This window comes from Phacochoerus africanus, chromosome 12 (assembly GCF_016906955.1).
Source record: "Phacochoerus africanus isolate WHEZ1 chromosome 12, ROS_Pafr_v1, whole genome shotgun sequence".
NCBI classification, from domain to species: Eukaryota; Metazoa; Chordata; class Mammalia; order Artiodactyla; family Suidae; genus Phacochoerus; species Phacochoerus africanus.
This window is the reverse complement of record NC_062555.1, coordinates 15,087,024-15,108,784: the sequence shown is the minus strand read 5'-3', so window position 1 is coordinate 15,108,784 and position 21,761 is coordinate 15,087,024. Positions and strand designations below refer to the sequence as shown.

The window sequence follows — 21,761 nt, the reverse complement described above, 5'->3', positions numbered from 1 at the left end:
TCGTTAAAGTCAGTGTATTAGTCCAAGTCCTTCAGATAAATAGAACCAGTAGACTGTGTATATAAATAGATATGTGAAGGAATTGGCTCACATGTTTATGAAGGCTGAGAAAGTCTCTGGATCTGCATGGCAAGCAGGAGACCCAGGAAAACCAGCAGTGGGTATATTTTCTGTCTGAAGCCCCACAGGCTTGAGACCCAGAGTCAGCCTTTCACGTTGAACCTAAAGGCAGGGAAAAGCCAGTGTCCTGACTTGAAGGCAGTCAGTGGGAGGAATCCTCTCTTATTTGTAGGACAGTCAGCCAGTTTGTTTTGTTCAGGCCTTCGACTGATTGGACGAGGCCCACCCACCTTAGAGACAGCATTTTACTCAGTCTACTCACTCAAATGTTAATCTCACTCAAAAAAACCCTCACAGGGCATTCCTCTTGTGGCTCACCAGGTTACAAACCTGACTAGTATCCATGAGGATGCAGGTTTGATCCCTGGCCTCGCTCAGTGGGTTAAGGATCCAGTGCTGCCACAAGCTGTGGTGTAGGCTGGCAGCTGCAACTCTGATTTGACCCCTAGCCGGGGAACTTCCATATATGCTGCAGGTGTGGCCTTAAAAAGAAAAAAAAAAAGACACCTTCATAGAAATACTCAGAATAATGTTTGGCCAACTGCCTGGGTACCTGGGAGCCCAGTCAAATTGACACATAAAATTAACCATCACAGGAGTTCCCGTCGTGGCACAGTGGTTAACGAATCCGATTAGGAACCATGAGGTTGCGGGTTCGGTCCCTGCCCTTGCTCAGTGGGTTAACGATCCGGCGTTGCCGTGAGCTGTGGTGTAGGTTGCAGACGCGGCTCGGATCCCGCGTTGCTGTGCCAGTGGCTACAGCTCGGATTCGACCCCTAGCCTGGGAACCTCCATATGCCGCGGGAGCGGCCCAAGAAATAGCAACAACAACAACAACGACAAAAGACAAAAAAGATAAAAAAGACAAAAAAAAATTAATCACAATGGATGAAGAAAATGTGGAATTTGTATACATACACACACAATGGAATACTACTCAGTCATAAAAAAGAATGAAATAATGTCCTTTACAGCAACAAGGATGGGCCTAGAGATGATCATAAGCTAAGTAAGTTAGAGAAAAACAGATACTGTATGATGTCACTTATATGTAGAATCTAAAATATGACACAAGTGAACTTATCTATGAAATAGAAACAGACTCATAGAAATAGAAAACAGACTTGTGATTGCCAAGGGGGGTAGTGGGAGACGGATGGATTGGGAGGCTGAGATTAGCAGAGGCAAACTATTATATACAGGATGGATAAACAACATGGTCCTTCTCTAGAGCACAGGGGAAAACTGTATTCAATATCCTGAATACAACTGAAACGGAAAAGATTCTGAAAAAGAGTGGATGGGAGTTCCCGTTGTGGTGCAGTGGAAACAAATCCGACTAGGAACCATGAGGTTGTGGGTTCAATCCCTGGCCCTGCTCAGTGGGTTAAGGATCTGGCGTTGCTGTGAACTGTGGTATAGGTCGCAGACCTGGCTCAGATCTGGCATTGCTGGGCGGTGGTATAGGCTGGCAGCTGTAGCTCCAATTTGACCCCTAGCCTGGGAATCTCCATATGCCACAGGTGCAGCCCTAAAAAGCCACAAAAACAAAAACAAAAAGCCAACCAAACAAAACAAAAAAGAGTGTATTTATATGTATAACTTAATCACTTTGCTGTACAGAAGAAATTAACACATTGTGAAACAACTATGCTTCAATAAAATAAATTAAAAAATTAACCATTGGGAGAAGATCTAAACAGACAGTTCTCCAAAGAAGACGTACAGGTGGCCGAGAAACACATGAAAAGATGTTCAACATCACTCATTATTAGAGAAACGCAAATCAAAACCACTCTGAGGTACCACCTTACACTGGCCAGAATGGCCATCATCCAAAAGTCTACAAACAATAAGTGCTGGAGAGGGTGTGGAGAAAAAGGAACACTAGTACACTGTTGGTGGGATTGTAAATTGGTGCAACCACTGTGGAAAGCAGTATGGAGATTCCTCAGAAAACTCAAAATTGAACTACAATTTGATCCAGCAATCCCATTCCTGGGCATCTACCCAGAGAAAACCACGACTTGCAAAGACGCGTGTACTCCAATGTTCATTGCAGCACTATTTACAATAGCCAAGACAATGGAAACAACCCAAATGTCCATCGACAGAGGAGTGGATCCAGAAGATGTGGTACATATACACAATGGAATATTACTCAGCCATTAAAAAGAACAAAATACTGGCATTTTTTGCAACATGGATGGAACTATCATGCTAAGTGAAGTCAGCCATACAATGAGACACCAACATCCAATGCTTCCACTGACATGGGGAATCTGGAAAAAGGACAGACTGAACTTCTTTGCAGAACAGATGCTGACTCACAGACATTGAAAAACTTATGGTCTACGGCGGAGACAGTTTGGGGGGTGGGGGGATGTGCTTGGGCTGTGGGATGGAAATCCTGTGCAATCAGACTGTTATGGTCATTATACAACTACAGATGTGATAAATTCATTTGAGTAATAAAAAAAAAAGGCAAGTAAAAAAAATTAACCATCATAGACTTCAAAATCAGAAAAGATTTGGTATAGTAATTTCAATTTGTATTTCTCTAAGGGATTGATAATAGGCGGTCTACTCACAACAATAAAGGCTGCTACTCTTTTAGATATTCAGAAACTGGTAAAGCTTTAAGGGTTATAAGTGACAGATGACAGATCAAATCATTAGCTCCTCCATTAGTTTAAAGTTATTAGATTTTCCTAAACATGAGAGATGTTTTTCTCATCTTATTTACGGGGAATGCTTGGAAATAGCGTACCTGTTTGTCCCAGCTCAGTGGGCAAGGCAGAAAAAACAATCTCCCTGGCTGCTGGTTTGGCTTCCACCTACTGTAGCTCTGATCTCTGATGGGTAACCCCTAGAACGTTCCCTGTTCCATGCAGTAAACAGAATTCAAAACCACTTACATACACACCAGGTTGTCAAGACAAGATTGTGTATGTTAAATAGTAGAGCAGTTACTGCAGACCCCGGGTGTGGACTCTGGGAAGGCCAACAGCCACGTCTGAGCTTCTGCACGATTCAGACACAGGCTCTTCTTTGACTCCGTCATGAAACACACCAACCAAGGAACGAGAGAAACCCCTCACGTTCATATCTGGACGTCAGTGTGGTCAATTTCCACAAGTCCCCGCTCACATGACGTGTCTTGCTTAATTGCCCTTTAAACTGTTTTATGGCTTTATAGCAGCCTGTAAACGGTGATTTTCAAATATGACAAGTGGTGCAAGGCTGAAGGGGAGAGTTCCCCAGAAGCTGTAATCACTGCATCTGTAGCTGCTCCCGTAGGAGCTCAGCCTTCCCGGGAAAGGGAGAGGGACCGCGGCGAGCAGGGCGCGATGGGGCGATACTCAGGGAGAAGCTTCCGACTGATCCTCATGTGCGTGGTGGCGCTGCTCCTGTTCGCCATGGAGCTGGTGATCGCCCAGATCGGCAACTCCCTCTCCTTGGCCTCCGACGCGTTCGCCGTCCTCTCCCACCTGGTGTCCATGATCATCGGTCTCTTCGGCCTCAGGGCCAGCATGATACAGCAGCACAGGAAGAGCACGTTCGGCCTTCTCCGGGCCGACGTCGTGGGGGCATTCGGCAATTCCGTCTTTGCTGTGGCCCTGATGTTCAGCATCCTGGTGGAAGCTGTCAAAAGGTATATTACACCCCAAAAGACGGAGCAGCCGCTGCTGGTTCTCAGTGCCGGGGTCATCGGGCTGTTCTTCAACCTTCTTAACTATGTCATCTTCTTGGACTGCTGCTACTGCGCGGCTCCAGGGCCCCAGGGAGCCGCTGGAACAGGTAAAGGGCTGCTTGGCTGTTAGAGTTTGGTCAGAGGCCCGGCAGGTGCAATCTTAGGGGGGCCCCCGGGGGTGCTATCGAGAGAGGCCTGATGCATTTGTCCCTAGGGACTTTACTAAAGGTCTTCCTCCAAAGAGTCACTTTCAGTCCAAAGTTCCGTATGAGCCGGGTGGCAGCCGGCCACGTGGGGGTCTTTTTTTAGCCACAGGAATGAACAACTGTGTGGACAGGTGAGGAGGGGAGAAGGCAGTAAAGAGGGAACACTTTGAGAGAAAGTGGATGTGGCTTTGAATGCAAGTCTCCTTTAGTTAGTGACTCACTTTTGTCTACCCAGATGTGACATGGCTATGTTTGAATTGAAAAATAGTATTTTGGAGTTCCCGTCGTGGCGTAGTGGTTGACGAATCCGACTAGGAACCATGACGCTGCAGGTTCGATCCCTGCCCTTGCTCAGTGGGTTAACGATCCGGCGTTGCCATGAGCTGTGGTGTAGGTCGCAGATGTGGCTCTGGATCCTGCGTTGCGTGGCTCTGGCATAGGCTGGTGGCTACAGCTCCGATTGGACCCCTAGCCTGGGAACCTCCATATGCCGAGGGAGCGGCCCAAGAAATGGCAAAAAAAATAATAATAATAATAATAATAGTATTTTGATGTCCCGCACAAGGTATGTTCCAAAAATACTAGGCTACGTGACCAGCTCACACCAAGCAAAGGAGCAAACAATCGGCCAGGCTGCCATATTCAAAGAAGGTGACATAAAATAGAGGAAAAAAAGAAAGAAGATGATTGAGTAAATGTAGCTCTCTTCCTGAATGGAAAGATTCATGTTTATTTATTTTTCTTTTTTAAAAGTATAGTTGATTTACAACATTTTGCCAATTTCTGTTGTACAATGAAGTCATGTGTGTATATACATTCTTTTCCTCATCCTGTTTTCCATCATGTTCTATCCCAAGAGATAGGCTAGAGTTCCCTGTACTGTACAATAGGATCTCATAGGATAGGCATCTGCCCTGTTTGAGGAAAAGGGAAGCTATTTACATGTGAATCATTAGGGAGGACGTAGGAGTGGGTACCAAACTCACTGGATCATCTGTCAAAAGATCGAATTAAATTAAATCATCTGTCAAAAGAGCGAATTAAATTTTGGAAGAGGACAATAAATCAGAAGATACATTTATCACTACAAGAGAAATTTTTAAAATACATGTCAAAAGCTTCTCGCAGAAGAGCAAGTTCCAGTGCTTGCTAAGGAATCCTCTGGTGTGAACAGACCTGGTCCAAATCCTGATTCTCCCACAGGGCAGGGGTCACGTTACCGTCACCTGGCTGTTTGCCCACTTGTAACACGGAGCCATTAAGGGCTGCTGGGTGGGATTCTAAGTGTTCAGGCGCGTATTAGGCACTTGGTAAAGAGTACTGTTTTTTAAAAGAAGTCATACAGAAGCCTTTGAACTGTGTGATCATCCAGTGTCACTGAATTCTAACTGCTCATCTGGATTTTTAAGAAAGTTAGAGATTTGGCTTTATTTGATGTGGGAGAGTTTTGTCTCATTAGTCAGGGCATATAACTCAGCCTGGGGCCACCGTAGTGAGTTGGCATTTTTTTGGTTGCTTTTCTCTCATCTTTGCGGCCACTGTGAACTTGGTCAGCTGGGGACAGTCCTTTGTATGATCTCTCCCTAAACTGTCCTGTTGGTAGAATGTACATGATGAGAGCAGCTACAGTGGGTATTAAGTATAAAAGGGAACAGACAAGACACTAGAGTCTGTATCTTTATTTGATTTAATTAATCGGGGCCTCATCTTTTGTAAGAGACAATAATTAGTTAGTGGGAGGTCATATGCCTTTTTTTTACATCAGTCACCATGTAAAAATTACTACGCGAGGTTCTGAATCCTAAAATTCACGTTTGGTATGAGAAAAAATATATTTATTGCTGAATATAAATTTATGATAAGGAAGCTGATCAAACAAATGGTTAGTGTTGACAATGGAAGTGTCACTATTATTAAATTTACCTTGGGCTTTTAATTCTAATTTTGTCTTTGCTCTTGACATATGATATAGCAAAAGTGATTTAGGCAAAGCGTTTGACTATTTGGCCAACACAAAAATTGGTAGACAACCATGGTTTTAGTTTCATAAAGTGTTCAATGCTCTGTAGTGTTCTCCTTTATGAAAGTTCTACACACGTGTAGAAAATGCTTTAAGATTCATGTTCTATGTTTAAATTATTATTTTTGTTTTGCTGGATTCTTCCATCAGAAATTTTAGAGTTTTAAACCCTCCAAGTAATTTCAAGATAGCTACTTAGCTTCTTAGTATTTGTGTCTTGAGTTCTGTATTTATTCCTTTCACTAAAACCTACATTTTGATATCCGTCCCATCACCTAAATAAGCTTAAAGAGTAAATATTTGAGTTAAATAAATCTCATACACTGACATCCAACTAACTGTCTCCTAGTCCAAGAAGAAATGTGATTAATTCATATGTATTGATTTATACCAGTAGGTATAAAATGTGAGGAAAGAAAATATTCTTGATTTCAAAAGATTCAACCCAAATTTAGGATAAAAATTTTCTGTCTATCTAGAATTCTAGCTTGATGGATTTTGAAGTACCTGTAAAGAACAGTGGTACCTCCTGGTTTGGGGATCAGAGTCAGTAATGCCTTTTTTTTTTTTTTTTTTTTTTTGATGTGGTCTGTGGCCAAGAAGAATTTATTACTTAGCAAGCCTTCTGTCTCTTCTGGTTCTGGGGATTGTTTACATGTTTTGCGTTATTTCTCTGGTGTTGGAATTAGTACCAGTTATATTTTGTTTGAGATCTTAGAAAAGCAAAAAACAGGTCCACTAATAGATGACATATACTGTTAAGACTGTAAACATCTCTGGGATTCGTGGAGTAAGATCCATTGAAGAATCAGACAGAAGGAGTCAGAAATTTAAAAAAAAAAAATCACCTGGGAGAAAAGAATGTTTGGAAGATTTAGCTGAGACAGGGAGTCTGGAAGCCTTAGATCAATTTCTAGCCTGTGGGAGTCCATCCCTGACAGGAAAAGGCAGTGGTGGAACAGATGTTTTTGGCTAAAGTAAAAAGCAAAAGGAAAGAAGCAAAAACTGTAAGCATGAAAGGAAAAAAAAAAAAGTAGGTTTAAAGTCCAAACTTTGGACAGCTCTATATGTGAATGAGTTTGGGGGAAGAGATATAAATGTGTTTGGGGGAAGGAGAGAGAGGTGAAAACAACCTGTTGATGCAGATCATAGAAAATAGGGGACACTCCCCTCTTCCTTTGGACTTCGGGACAGAATTTGCTTTGTTTGCATTTTTTCCTTCTTGTTTACTTCTTAGATTTTCCTTGACTTTCGCATTGTCTTTTCTGCTTGCCTTTTATTTGTGATTATTTTCCAGGCGTGAGTTTTCTTTAAAGTTTCACGAACAGAACTCTCTTTGCCCTTGGCTTGTATTTGAACAGATACTTTGCTGTATGTTGTCTTTTGTTTTAAACCAAAGGTGATTTTGTGCAGCTCTGGCTAGGATAGGCTTGCTGGTTGCATAATTTATAAATGACATATTTAGATCTGAAATACCTGCTTATTATTTAATTGTTTAAAAACAAAGTGCCTTCCCCTGTGAATCTATTTACATTAATTTTTATTATATATTTGCTTTTTATTTTGTTTTCTCTTATATACTCTTTATATTCCTTAGTAAAATTCTGCTTCCCATCTGTTTTAAAAATTATTTCCTTCTACATTTGTCTCTTTCAATTTTTTGATATATATAGTATATTATTTCTACGAGGCAAATAGAAAATAACGGTGGATAAAGACTAGTTATGATAAAAACTTGTGCCCAAAGAAAAATTACATCCTTTTTTTCCTTTGGCCTCATTGATCCTGTTGTGGTCTTTCAGCCACTTATAGCAAAGTACCTATTAGTTTCTTTTCTTTTTTTTTTTAATAATTCAGTGAATTTTATTCTGAGTCGTACAACCATCATCACAACCTAATTTTAGAACATGTCCATCGGAAATCCCCACCACCTTTCCAGCATCACGTTTCCCCAACCAACCTGCTAGGGGCAGTGCCCGCCCAGGAATCAGGAAGTCAGGAAAGCGGGCTGCCGACTGGCCGCTGTCACCGGCGGTTCGCGTGCGGTAGCGGATGGGAGCCTCTGACAGGGACAGTTCTGCAGACACTGACAGCACATCGAGTTTCCCTTCCTTTAAGAGCAAGTTTTATCCCGGGACTAGCGAGGTAGGCGGGGCGCTGGGGGTTTTAGGAGAGGCGGGGGGAGGTGGCGGCCTCTCTCCCAGCAGCCGGCGCCGAGTCTGGGGATCCGGAAACTGCGGCCCCCTGGGTACTGCTCCCCGCGTTCTCTTTCTCCTCCGAGGCGGGATTGCAATGATTGGGGCATCTGCAGTAATTATTACATCGTTTTAGGAGGCGTGATGCTTCCTGCCCAGAGGCTGTTCCTTGGCCGGTTGTCCATATCCAAGGCTCACCGTGGTTTTCTAAACGTTGTGAACAATTACCTTCCACGTGAGCGTTCAGTGTGAGCACACACGCACCTCTCACACATCACAGCAGCTGCCCCAGAGCAGACACTGGCTGGACTCCCTTGTGCCTCTTTCTGCACACTCCGCCAGCGTCCCTGAGCCCTCTCTGCGCCCACCTCCCTGCTGCCCAGGGACCGGGTTCTGTCTGGGCCAGTTACCGGAAGGAGTAAGGCTGAAAAAGCAGGTGCCGTTTCACTGCAGTGAGATCAAATTCAGCTGAGGAAGAAAAAGAAACCAGCTCCTGTCCTCAGCCACTTTCTTCCACTACGCAGAGGCCACCGACACCTGAGTTGAATTTTAATAAAACCAAGTGGTTCTGGACATCTGTGAGTGGTTGGGCCCTGGGAGTATCAGAGCGTCACATCACATACATGTTTTCTGAAACATCAGGGAGAGAGAATACTTGCTTTCTTTCTTTGTTTCTTCTTCTTCTTCTTTTTTAATCAGATAAGAAAACAGAAACTGGGAGTCAGGACCACAATCCTGCCACTAGTTAATGGGAGAGAACAAAGGATCCAAAGTTTGAATCGAGGCCTTTAATTAGAAATCCTTCTTGGCTTGACCAAAGGAAGGAAAAAAAAGTCCTGCACAGTGAAAATTTGTCAATAAACGGCAAATGGCACGTCGAAAAGTGCAAGTTAATTCACCGTAAATTGAATCCTAATTCTGGTGGCTAAATGATCTGCGGAAAGTTACTTCACCTGGGTCTGTAAGTGGGTGATTACCTCCTAATAAGGATGTTGTGGGGATGAAGGGTACGGTGTGTACGCACCGCTCAACGTGGCACTTGGTGGCGCTGGTTGGTTGTGATGGTCCAAGGGCTGGAAGAACACGGGGAAAGGAAACGTTAGTAAGAATCCCTTGGGGACCCGTCCTGGGACCGGCAGCCAATCTCATCCCAGGCCAACGCTCAGGATGGTTTACTGGTGGTCCTGTAGTAATAACAGAATACAGACTTATTGCCATTCCTGCAAAACCTCACAAAACGCCTGTCTTCCTGATGGCAGCTTAGCAGCATCTTGCGTGGGGTGAATCAGGAGCATGGGCCTGTGTGTAATTGGAGAATACATGTTTGGAACGTCTTCCCTCAGTCACTGGGTCTAATACTGGAGAAGGCACTTAACCATCTGGAGCTTCATCTCAGAGATCAGTATGCCTTTTTCTTTTTCTTTTTTTCTTTTTTTTTTTTTGCTTTTTAGGGCCGCACTCAAGGCATATGGGAGTTCGCCAAGCGTCGAATTGGAGCTACAGCTGCCAGCCTACACCACAGCCACAGCAACGCAGGATCTGAGCCACATCTGTGACCTACACCACAGCTCACAGCAATGCTGGATCCTTAACCCATTGAGCGAAGCCAAGGATCCAACCCACATCCTCATGGATACTAGTTGGGTTCGCTAACCACTGAGCCACAACGGGAACTCCCTCACTACACCTATTTTAAAGAATCTCTGTGCTTTTCTTCCTCCCTCCCTTCGTCCCTTCCTTCCTTTCTTCCTTTGCCATGCCCGTGGCAAGCAGAAGTTCCCAGGGCAGGAACCGAACTTGCGCCACAGCAGTGACTTGAACCACTGCAGTGACAATGCCAGATCCTTAACCTTCATGATGCATCATTTTTCAAAGGGCTCTTGTAGATGTTACATTCTTCATCTTTCAGTGTTCAAGAAAGCACATTGTAGAAAGGCATTACGTATATTTTTCAGCTGTTAAAGTTCGTATGTTTTAAAGTGTTGTAATGTTATTAACATGTCACTCACTAAAATAATGCAAATGTAGCTAACATATCCAGGTGACATTCCAAGTTACAAACGGAGAAGCCCAGCCACCGCATGTTTTATAGTTAACCCCAAATTAATGTTAGAGCCAAGATTTTGCATTTCTTTTTGTTGTTGTTGTTGTTGTTGCTATTTCTTGGGCCGCTCCCGTGGCATATGGAGGTTCCCGGGCTAGGGGTCAAATCGGAGCTGCAGCCACCAGCCTACACCAGAGCCACAGCAACGTGGGATCTGAGCCGCGTCTGCGACCTACACCACAGCTCACAGCAACGCCGGATCGTTAACCCACTGAGCAAGGGCAGGGACCGAACCCGCAACCTCATGGTTCCTAGTCGGATTCGTTAACCACTGCGCCACGACGGGAACTCCGAGATTTTGCATTTCTACACCTCTTTTCTGCCATAAAAGGATTTGCCTTTTAAACATTTTCCTACAGTTCTATCTAGGGAGAGGCTCCCATTTTCCTTATTAAGAGGCTTAATTTTCAAGGTAACTGTAGCTAAAAGTAAGCTTGTTGTTTTTGTTTTCTTTTGGTCAGATGCTTACAAGATATAAAGAATATATTTGTGGAGTTCCCATTGTGGTGCAGCAGGAACTAGGAACTATGAGGTCGCAGATTTGATCCCTGGCTTCGCAAGTGGGTTAGGGATCTGGCGTTGCCATGAGCTGTGGTGTAGGTCGCAGACACAGCTCAGATCCTGTGTTGCTGTGGCTGTGGTGTAGGCAGGCAGCTGTAGCTCTGTTTTGACTCCTAGCCTGGAAACTTCCATACGCCAAGGATGCAGCCCTTAAAAAAAAAAATAAAAGAAAGAAAATATTTGTTATTTTTGCCACTTTCTCACTCGCTTATGGAGACAATAGTTATTGATTTTTTATAAAACTTTATGTATAACTGCCTCTGATGATTATGAAATACACTAGTTTTATCCTTATTTTTTATAAGAGGCAATGATACCCAGAGACTACTTTTTCTTAGAGGAATGTTTTCGTATTTATTGTATGTATCTGAGAAGGTGTCTTGAGAGAATTTTGAGGGAAGTAGTTTTCAAGGAAGTACATCTGGGCTCTTTCTCTATATCTGCTGTGTTAAATTCTAAAAATGTATCAGCCCAATAGACAATAGGAAAAAAAAAAAGACAAAGAAACTCATGGACATGCAGAACAGACATGTGGTTACCAAGGGGCAGGGGGATGGACTGGGGGTCTGGGGTTAATAGATGCAAAGTATCGCATTTGGGGTGGATAAGCAATGAGATCGTGTTGTATAACCCAGGGAACTTTAGTCACTTATGCTGGAATATGATCGAGGATAAAGTGAGGAAAAGAATGTATGTGTATAGGTGTGACTGGGTCACTTTGCTGTACAGTAGAAATTGACAGAATACTGTACACCAACTATAATGGAGAAAATGAAAATCATTAAAAAAAAAAAAAGAAAAAAGAAAAAAAATGACACTCCTTGACTCAGGCCAATGGGAACTAGAGGTTGGAGCAGCAGCAAAGTCAGGTTGAAGGAGGAACTGTCCGGACAGGCCCCCTGTTTCTTGTAGCTTTGGTAACCTGAAGAAACTGCCTTGAGATTTTGCAGGACAGAAGAGAGGGGAGCTGGCCACTGGCTCTAGAGCTGCTGACCAGATCTGCTGGATGCCATTGTCAGGACATTATGGGGCCAATGAAGAAAGGCCACTCCTGCGTCTAGAACTGACTGAGAACTCAGTGATCAAAGGCGGATGGCGACAGAAATTGCAGCTGTGTTTTTGACAACAGCTGAATCGGAAGCTGTCCCAGTAGGCTTCCTAATAGCTACCTCCGCAGTACACATACCCCTCTCCTCTGGGGCCGAGCTCAGCACCGGGAGGCACAGAGACGGGCCCAGGAACAGAGAGCGTGGACACCCCAGGAAAGGTCGTTTAACGAGGAAAGCCCAGGAGGGGCTGGGCCAGGCCTCTTCCGTTCCTTCCACTAAACCTGCCCAGGAGAAAAGACCCTCCTACCCCAGAAAGGACTTCTCCCAGGGAGGCTGGAGAGTGAATGAAGGGGTCAGAAGGAGCCTGTGTGCTGGTCCCCTCGCAGAAACACGAGAGGAACGACCTCCCGGCCCCCTTGGTTCTTCAGCTTTATGAGCTCTTCCCGGGGTGGGGTGGAGGGTTCCCCCCAAAGGGCTGATTAGACAGTTATCAGGATAGAAGTGCTACTCACAAGGCCCACACCCCCTGCGACAACCACTGTTTCCTTTGGGTATTCTCCTTGGCACCAGTGTTTGGCAGTTTTGATATCCATCCCCCAGTGACGAAGATGGATTAGCGCTGTGAGTACAATAATTAAATTAACTCTGAGTCTGCTCAGTATTGCTCATTAGAGATTACATGGTGACATGAATTAATAGCCTCAAAAGAGTCTGGTAATTCAATGTCAGTAACATGAAAATGCCCCAAATTTAAATAATGTGAATCTCCTCCTATTATCAAATTATAAGGAAAAAATTACAATTCAAAGTTAAATATATTTGGGAGTTCCTGTGGTAGATCAGCGGGTTAAGGACCTGACATTGTCTCTGTGAGGGTGTGGGTTCCATCCCTGACCTCGCTCAGTGGGTTAAGGGTCTGGCTTCACTGCAAGCTCTGGTGTAGGTTGCAGATGCAGCTGGGATCTGGTGTTGCTGTGGCTGTGGCGTAGGCCTGTAGCTGCAGCTCTGATTTGCCCCCTGGCCTGGGAACTTCCGTATGCCGCAGGTGCAGCTGTCAAAAGAAAAGAAAAAAAAAAGTTACATATATTTGACCTTACGAGTTTCTATCCAGAGAACTCACAGTCACTGACTATTAAAGGCCAGACCAAAGGCCATAAAATAAAATTATAAACCCCCAAATCTTCCTCTTTCTGAGCCCAGTCTTTCATCTCAGGCCAGGTAGACTCATGGTCCCTTCAGTAGTTTTCTGAAATAGATGCCACGCCTTCAGGACATCCAAGGTTGAATAAGTTTAGCTTCCAGACGGCCATAGGTTCCACCTTTTAAAGATCTCTTTTTCTTTCTTTCTCTCCCCTCCCCCGCTTTCTTTTTTTTTTTGCAGTTTTGCTACAGTATTTCAGATTGTGAATTTCTGTTTATTTATCCCACTCAAGAGTTGTTGTGTTTCCCACGTCGCAGCATTTATGTCTTTTCTAAATTCCGGAAGGTTTTCAACTGTGCAGCTATGACCACTTCTAATTTTACCTCTCCCCCATTTCTCCTTCTGCAACACGAATTAGATCGCATTAGACCCTCTCACTCTGACCTCTGTGTCTTATCATCTCTTTTTCGTAGTTTCCAGTTTTTGTTGTTCTCTGCTGCGTTCTAGGTAGTCTGGGTAGTTCTTTAGATGTGCCTGCACTTATTCGGAAACTGATTGACACGATGCGTGTACACAGGTCTGTGGCCCTTTGCCACGTGTGTAGATATGTGTGGCCACCACCAAAATCAAGATGCAGAATGATCACATCACCACAGAGATGTCCCCTGTGCTCCCCTTTTTAGCATCGCACCCATCAGTTCGTATCCTCACTCCCGTCTCTGTGCCCTGGAAACCACTAATCTCTTTCCATCTTTATAATCTTCTAATTTCAAGAATGTTTGAGGAGTTCCCATCATGGCTCAGTGGTTAACGAATCTGACTAGGAACCATAAGGCTGTGGGTTCAATCCCTGGCCTCTCTCAGTGGGTTAAGGATCCGGCGTTGCTGTGAGCTGTGGTGTGGCTTGCAGATGCGGCTCGGATCCCGCGTTGCTGTGGCTCTGGCGTAGGCCGGTGGCTACAGCTCCGATTCGACCCCTAGCCTGGGAACCGCCATATGCAGCAGGAGAGGCCCTGGAAAAGATAAAAAAAAAAAAAAGTGTTTTATAAATAGAATCAAATATATGTGACCTTTGAAATTGGCTTTTTTCTTTCAATATAGTGCCCTTAAGATCCATCCCCGTTGTTCTATCACTAGTTGGTTTATTTTTCTTGCTGACTGGGCCTTGGTATGGATGTAGCTTTTTGAGTCATTCTGCCAATTGTATGCCTTTTAATTGGTATATTTAGACTCTTTACATTTAGGGGATGTGGGTGCCCCTTTCTGGGTGCACCACCCTCCTCGCATTCTGACGTGTTCACCCACCGGAAGCTCCTCTTTTCTGTCTGTTGTTCAGATAGGGAACTTTCTCTTATTCTGTCTTCAAGTTCACTGGTTCTCTCCTCTGTCTTATCCTCTCTGCTACTGAGCCTATTCACTGAGTTACTGTTTTTTCCATTGGCTGTTGTATTTTTCAGTTTTAAAACTTCCATTTGGTTCTCCTTAATATCTTCTCTTTCTTTGCCGAGACTTTCTATTTTTTTTAATTTGTTTCAAATGTGTTTGTAATTGCTTGTCAAAGGATTTTTGCAGTGGCTATTTTAAAATCCTTGTACGACAATACTAATATCTGTGTCATCTCAGCATTGCTGTCTTTGCTAACTCAAGTTGAGATTTTCCTGGCTTTTGGTCTGATAAAAGATTTCAATTGAATCCTGAACTTTTGGGGTCTTAAGAGACCATGGACCTTATTTAAATGTTCTGTTTGAGCAAACCACCTCTGACGTTGTACTGGTGTAAGACGGGAATGGACATACACGCTTCCCACTTGGCGCCTGTTGACCTCCGGAGGAAGAGGGGTGCTGCATTACTGCTGGGCAGGGGTGGGAATTCAGGCTCCCCATTAAACCTTTACCAATAACACACTGACTAGGAGGAGTAGGGGTGCCTTATATTGAGTTTTTAATTTCAACTAATGTATTTTTCATTTACAGTGCTTTGACCTTTACCTATCCTGTCTGTACCTTTCTTGATTCTCATTATTAAATATATTTAGTTTATAATCTGTATCTGCTATTCTCAACATCTGCAACTTTTGAGTGTCTGATTCTGCTGTTTATTATTTGTACTACCTCTCACACAGTGGATTGCTTCTTCATGTTTTATGTGTTTCATATTTTTTTTTATTGCAAACTTATGATCCATGGAACTTTCTTTGAGGGAATTCTTTGAGGAATAGATTCTAAATTCTACATTTTTCCCAAAACCATTGTCAACTTGTGAGTCCTTAAAAAGTTCTTTGCTTGAGGGTTATTATTTTAATTATTATTGCACTGAGACTTTAGACTGCATTCATGAAAGCCACAGTAGAGTTCCAGCTTCCCACAGGGAATGTGTTTCTCTCCACCCAACACTAAGGCTGAAACGTGCAAGTTTTCATGCTGTCTCCTTTGAGGCAGTGAGGTTTTGTTTGTTTATTTTCTCCTTTGTTTTGTTGTTGTTGTTGTCGTCCTACCTTTTACCAACGGATTTACCTTTGTAAGGGGATCTCTGATTTCGCCTTTCATGGATCTAAGTTTTGTCTCTTATGCCATACCCGATTCCATGGCTAAAACCTTTGTCTTTATTGGGCAGATATCTTTAAGTCGGATTCTGGCTTCAATTCACCTTTCTGGATTTTGGCTTCCACTTCATTTTTGGCCTCTGAGTATTCCCTTAATTTCCTGCCACACTTTTTCAAGAGTTCAAAAAGCTTGAAAAAAAACCACATGACATTATCCCAGAGCTAGAGTACTTAATATAGGTAATGAGAACTCAGCACTGAATATCAGCCAGGCCCTCACTACCACTTTCAAGGACCACAGCTGGGACTCAAGGATGTTGGAGGAAAAGGAGATTGACAGGTGGCATCTTCTTGGTTTCTGCCTCTCCAGATGCCTGTCAGTGTGTGCCGGTCTTGGCCTTGGCCAAGACCGGCACACTTGGCTCCACTGGCACAGACCTCACAGCAGGAAGTTAATTGTGGTGCTGAGATTGCCATACCTGGGAGCGATGTTTAAACTATTCCTGCCTACTTGCAGAGTTTAGAAATTTACAGCAGGAATATCCTAGATTCCAGATTTTATTTGTGGCACCTTTCCTTCCGTGTGTGTGTGTGTGTGTGTGCGTGTGCATGTGAGAGAGAGAGAGAAAGAGAGAAAAGGGAGGGAACATGCCAGTAACCTCCTGAGTTTCATTGCCATCCCGAGCTCCTTTTTGTGGCTCTGTCTACACACTGTCTGCCACTGCCCCCTGCCCCCACCCCAACCCCAGCTGCTCAGGCCTGGGACTCCTGCTTCCTGAGGAGGCTTCTCTCTCGAGCTTGTGTTCGTTTCAGCCTGAGGGTCAGTCTCAGCAGGTTTCTGAGCTGAAGCTGTTGTGACTGTTCCTCCTGTTGCTCCTGCCCCTGCTTGACGCCCCCCCCCCCCCGCCCCCCAGAGATGGTCTTCCCACAGCCTTTTATCCTGGCAGCCCCCCTGGAGGGGAGCAGGGCATCCTGCTCAATCTTCGCAAGTACGAGAGGAGCTTCTAGTGTTTTACTTGTGTACCGTCCTCTCAGTTGAGCTGTTCATGGGTTCCTGGTTTTATCAAATTCCTAAAGTTTTTCCCTTTCCTCCCCCACTCCATGTAAGGCTGGTGTTTTTGCTGGACTTTTTCCCTTTCGCTTTGTCCTTGTTTTCTGGGTCAGATACTTATTTTTCCAGCAGAGATTTTTTTTTTTTTTTTTCCTCATCTCAGTGAGCGAAATGAAGTCAGGGTTTCATGGGTTGGCCAAAAGCAACCATTGTCCAAACAAATCTTGTCAACTCTCACCGCTCTGAGTCAGATCTTTTCACTTGGAAAAGCATTTTGCAAATAAACCCCGAATCTAAGCCAGGCCTGCCTCGACCTATTGTGTTCTTGGTCCCTCAGAGTGCCTTACCCTCCTCGTGTCTTCCTTGGTGTCCTAACTCTGTTCCTGACCCGGCCCAAGGGCACAGGCAAACCTCCACAGCCATAGCAGCTGTTTGACTTGGAAACTCTGGGGCAGTTTCCCTGTTGTTTCTGAGAGCAAACTGCCTTGCCTCTCACTTTCTTTGCACAGCAAGACCGATGCATACAGTAAAATAGACTTAAGAACTCCTGCTCACAAAGGCCTGTTAAAACACTCCTGTGGCTATAATGACAGCTGTTCTTCTGAAGGCAATAAGCTGCTTTGAGCTTTCAGGGTCAAAATCCCACCTGGCTCACACTTACTGGAGCCTTAACACCTAACAGCACCGGCTCTGCCTCCCCAGAAGCCTCAATCTCCACGTGTTCCTTTGGCCTCTAGAGTCTCACCTTTATCCTTCTCAAGGTTCCTGCCAACTCACCAGTTTGTTAAGGGCTTTAGGGACTAATAAATAATACCCCTTTCATTTTCCCCTAGGTTTGGGATAGATAAGACACAGATGATAATTGAACATACTGTCAGCTTTATTATAGACATAACATATTACAGCACATGGCATAGATGTGTAGCAGCAAAGAGCTTTTGAATAGTTCAGCCCAGAATTAAACTCACGCACTGAGTCCCAGACTCCTCCCCACCCCAGTCCCAGATCCTGTCCCAACTCGTTTCCCTCGTGTCCACACAGACCAGGATTGCAGGTCTCTGTGGGAAGGCAAATCTGCAAAAGGCCAGAAGTTCCTGCAGTGGCTCAGCAGAAACGAATCTGACTAGGAACCATGAGGATGCAGGTTCGATCCCTGGCCTCGCTCAGTGGGTTAAGGATCCGGTGTTGCCGTGAGCTGTGGTGTAGGTCGCAGACGCAGCTCAGATTCTGCGTGGCTGTGGCTGTGATGTAGGCCACGGGCTACAGCTCCAATTAGACCCCTAGCCTGGGAACCTCCATATGCCATGGGTGTGGCTCTACAAGGCAAAAAATAAAAAAAGGAAAAAGACAGGCCAGAAGAGGTTATCTGAACATGCTCCAGGCTTTCTCCCGTGCTTACTAACCCGAGCAGGCACCCCCCCCACCTCCCTGGGAAAAGGCAGGCAAGCAACAGAGAGAGGGTGGGAGTCTTAGGGCTCTGCAGAGGCCTCGAGGGATTGTGAAGCTCGGGGAACAGAGGGTTTCCTTAACACAAAGAAAAAAGTGTGAGCTGGGAGGCTCCACCCTGTAGACCACCTGTGGGTGACCTGTTTATCTTGATGGGAAGAAGCACACTTGGTAAAAAATTCTGAGAGGTCCCACCTGAAGTCCCCAGATATCCCTCCCCTCCCCCCTTCTGCACTATCAGCCGACTTGGAGCTGAGCACCCCACTCGAAGACGCGTAATAAATAGCAAAGATCCAGTGTGGAAACCACACCGATATACTGCAGAGAACAAGTTAAAAAGGGACAAGCAAGAAAGGCAGATGAAAAGTACATGGATGAATAATGATCAACCCGGGTGACAGAAGACGTTTTCAGCTGAACCACTGAACTTGGACTACCAGAACTCGGGGGGAAAAGTGGAAGATAATGAAACAGTACAGAAATGCAAGCCGCATTGGAAGCAGTGAGACATAGAAGAAGCGCTATGGAAAACCAGGGGACGGTGTGGAAGGCAGGCATGACAAGGAGACCAAGCAATTTAAAGCACTTAGGACGAAGATGGTAGGTAATCCTTGTCATACCTAGCAGGTGTTCCTGAAGTAGAAAGCAGACAAGTGTATCAGAAAAAAGTACTCAAAGATAGAAGAATTTATTCTGAACTAAAGGAAGATAAAAACATCTGCAAATAAAAATGAAAAATTGGCATGCCTACATTCTGGAAAACGTTCTGACTACCAAGCAAAAGAAAGAATCTCATAGGCATCCAGGCAGAAAACAAACTCATCTACAAGGAGCAAATATCAGGCTGGATTGAGATGTCTTTATAGTAACATGCAAGGGCAAGATACCATGAACCCATGTTTACAGAGTCCTGAGAGAGAAAACAAAACATGAACCTAAGAATTTAATACCCACTCAGTTTTGTTCATTTATAAATGGCAACAAAAAGACTATATATATTTATAATATAATTGATATTGTATAATTGATATCACACAGTATTTATCTTTCTCTTTCTGACTGACTTCACTTAGTATGAGAATCTCTAGCTGCATCCAGGCTGCTGCACTATTGCACATAATTTCCACTGCAGGAAAGAACTTTGTTCTGAGAGCTTTGCTTACCTCGTGTTTTAAAAAGTGTAGACATTGGCATGATCCCATCTCTATGACATTCTGGAAAAGGCAAATATATGGGGGCAGGAAAAATGATGACCGGATGGCAGGGGTCAGGGAGGAGGGTGGGCTGAACAGGGGATGCACAGAAAATTCTTAGGGCCGTGGAACTAGTCTGTGAGGTCCTTTAATGGTGGAGCCATGTCATTAAACATGTGTCCAAATTCATAGAACATACGAGACCCAGAGTGAGCCCCAATGTAAACTGTGGAGAATGGGTGACCATGACATGTCAGTGTAGTTTCATCGAATACAACCAGTGTACAAACCACTCTGGTGCTGGACGTGGATGATGGGGGAGGCTGAACTTGGGTCGGAGTAGGTTATATGGGAATTCCGTCCTTTGTGCTCAGTTTTGCTGAACCTGAAACTGTTTTGAAAAATAAAGTCTATTTACTTTATTCTCACTGTGGCTCAGCGAGTTAAGAACCCGACTAGCGTTCATAAGGACGCGGGTTCCATCCCTGGCAAAGTGGATTAAGGCTCTGCACGCTTCGGTGTAGGTCACGGATGCATCTCGGATCTGGTGTTGCCATGGCTGTGGTGGAGGCCCACAGCTGCAGCTCCAGTTCCACCCCTAGCCCAGGAAGTTCCATATGCCGCAGGTGCGGCCCTGAAAAGAGAAAAAAAAAACAAAAACAAAAACAGTCTACTTTAAAAAAAGTTTCAGAATTCCCGTCATGGCGCAGTGGAAACGAATCCGCCTAGGAACCATGAGGTTGCGCGTTCAATCCCTGGCCTCGCTCAGTGGGTTGGGGATCCAGTGTTGCCGTGAGCTGTGGTATAGGTCGCAGATGCAGCTCGGGTGGATCTGACATTGTTGTGGCTGTGGTGTAGGCCAGCGGCTGCAGCTGGGATTGGACCCCTAGCCGGGGACCCTCCATGTGTCACTGGTGGGGCCCTAAAAGGATAAAAGCCAAAAAAAAAAAAAAAAAGTTTAGCCATGCATTGGAAACTCAAATGCCTCCAGGGGCCAGGCAGCTGTACAAAAGAGTAAAAGCAGGCCAGGCTTAAGACAAGTTTTTCCACGGCGTGGCTTTCTTTGCTTTCATGTCTCTTTTTGAGAAAGACACAACTCCAAGGAACATCGTCTTTTGCTGCTCTGATTTCCACATCCCCCCCCCCCAACTGCGTGCCCACCTTACTGACTTCTAGCCACCCTGCCACCTTTTATTCCGCCCGAGCATCTCACTAGCTTCTCTCTGCTGGGACTTTGCACTTGTGGACTCTGCCCGGAACACCCTTCCTGGCTCTTCTCCTGGCTGGCTTCTGTCACTTTGGTCCCGGCTCAGTTTTCACCTCTTTGGAGAGGACTTCCACACCCTTCCCACCTAAAGTATTTCCATAGCTATTCTATAGAACGAAACAGTTTGAAAGCCACTGCCGCAGATGATTTATTTTTATTTACTTTTTCCTTTTTATGGCCACACCCACAGCATATGGACATTCCCAGGCTAGGGGTCGAATTGGAGCTACGGCTGCCGGCAGACATCACAGCCACAGCAACACCAAATTCGAGGTGGGTCTGTGACCTAAACCACAGCTCACGGCAATGCAGGAGTCTAATCCCCCGAGCCCTGCCAGGGATCAAACCCACATCCTCATGGATATTAGTTGGGCTCATTACCCCAAGCCACAATAGGAACTCTGATGATTTGTTTTTAAAAGAGCCTTTATCACTACCTGGCATCTCCCTCCCTCCCCCCACCGACTTCCCTCCCCCTCTAGCCATATCCCCTCTAGCTTGTTCTCACTTACTCTCCACATCTCACACACAGGGTTTCCCCATGAGTGCATGTCTGGGTGTGCCCTTGTGAGCTGCAGGTGGTTGGAGGCACGTGGACCAGAGCTCACAGGCTGAGCCGGAAGAACCCAGTATCATTAGGGCCAAAGGTATCCAGCAGCCCAAACCCGTCACCCCGGTGCCATATAAGAACCCCCGTCATCCTTCTACACCCATGCATTCAGCAGCCAGAAACATCTGGGGATGGGGCAGGGACACAAACATGCAGACCTTCCATTTAAAAAGCTTAAAATGGGAGTTCCCATCTTGGCTCAGTGGTTAAGGAATCCGACTAGGAACCACAAGTTTGCAGGTTTGATCCCTGGCCTTGCTTAGTGGGTTAAGGATCTGGAGTTGCCGTGAGCTGTGGTGTAGGTCGCAGACATGGCTCTGATCCAGCGTTGCTGTGGCTGTGGTGTAGGCCGGTGGCTACAGCTCCAGTTAGACCCCTAGCTTGGGAACCCCCTTATGCTGCAGGTGTGGCCCTAGAAAAGGCAAAAAGACAAATAAAAATTAAAAAAATAATAAAGAGTTTAAAATGTTTTATCTTAACATCTGTGTAAGTTTCACTGCTCCTTAGATTGAGTGGCAAACCAATTCGTAAGTGTCTATTTTTCTTTAAGAAGTAACCCTTC

At 44.9% G+C, this 21,761-nt stretch overlaps 1 protein-coding gene across 1 annotated transcript in view; it reads left to right on the top strand.

Annotated features, from left to right (window-relative positions):
* The first annotated feature begins 3,470 nt into the window (after window positions 1-3,470).
* The window catches only part of SLC30A10 (solute carrier family 30 member 10), a 36,034-nt gene continuing 17,743 nt past the window's right edge, over window positions 3,471-21,761 (top strand). Inside the window, exon 1 of the mRNA XM_047755166.1 lies at window positions 3,471-3,921. Within this exon, the coding sequence (XP_047611122.1) occupies window positions 3,471-3,921 (451 nt within the window). The remainder of the gene's footprint in view (window positions 3,922-21,761) is intronic.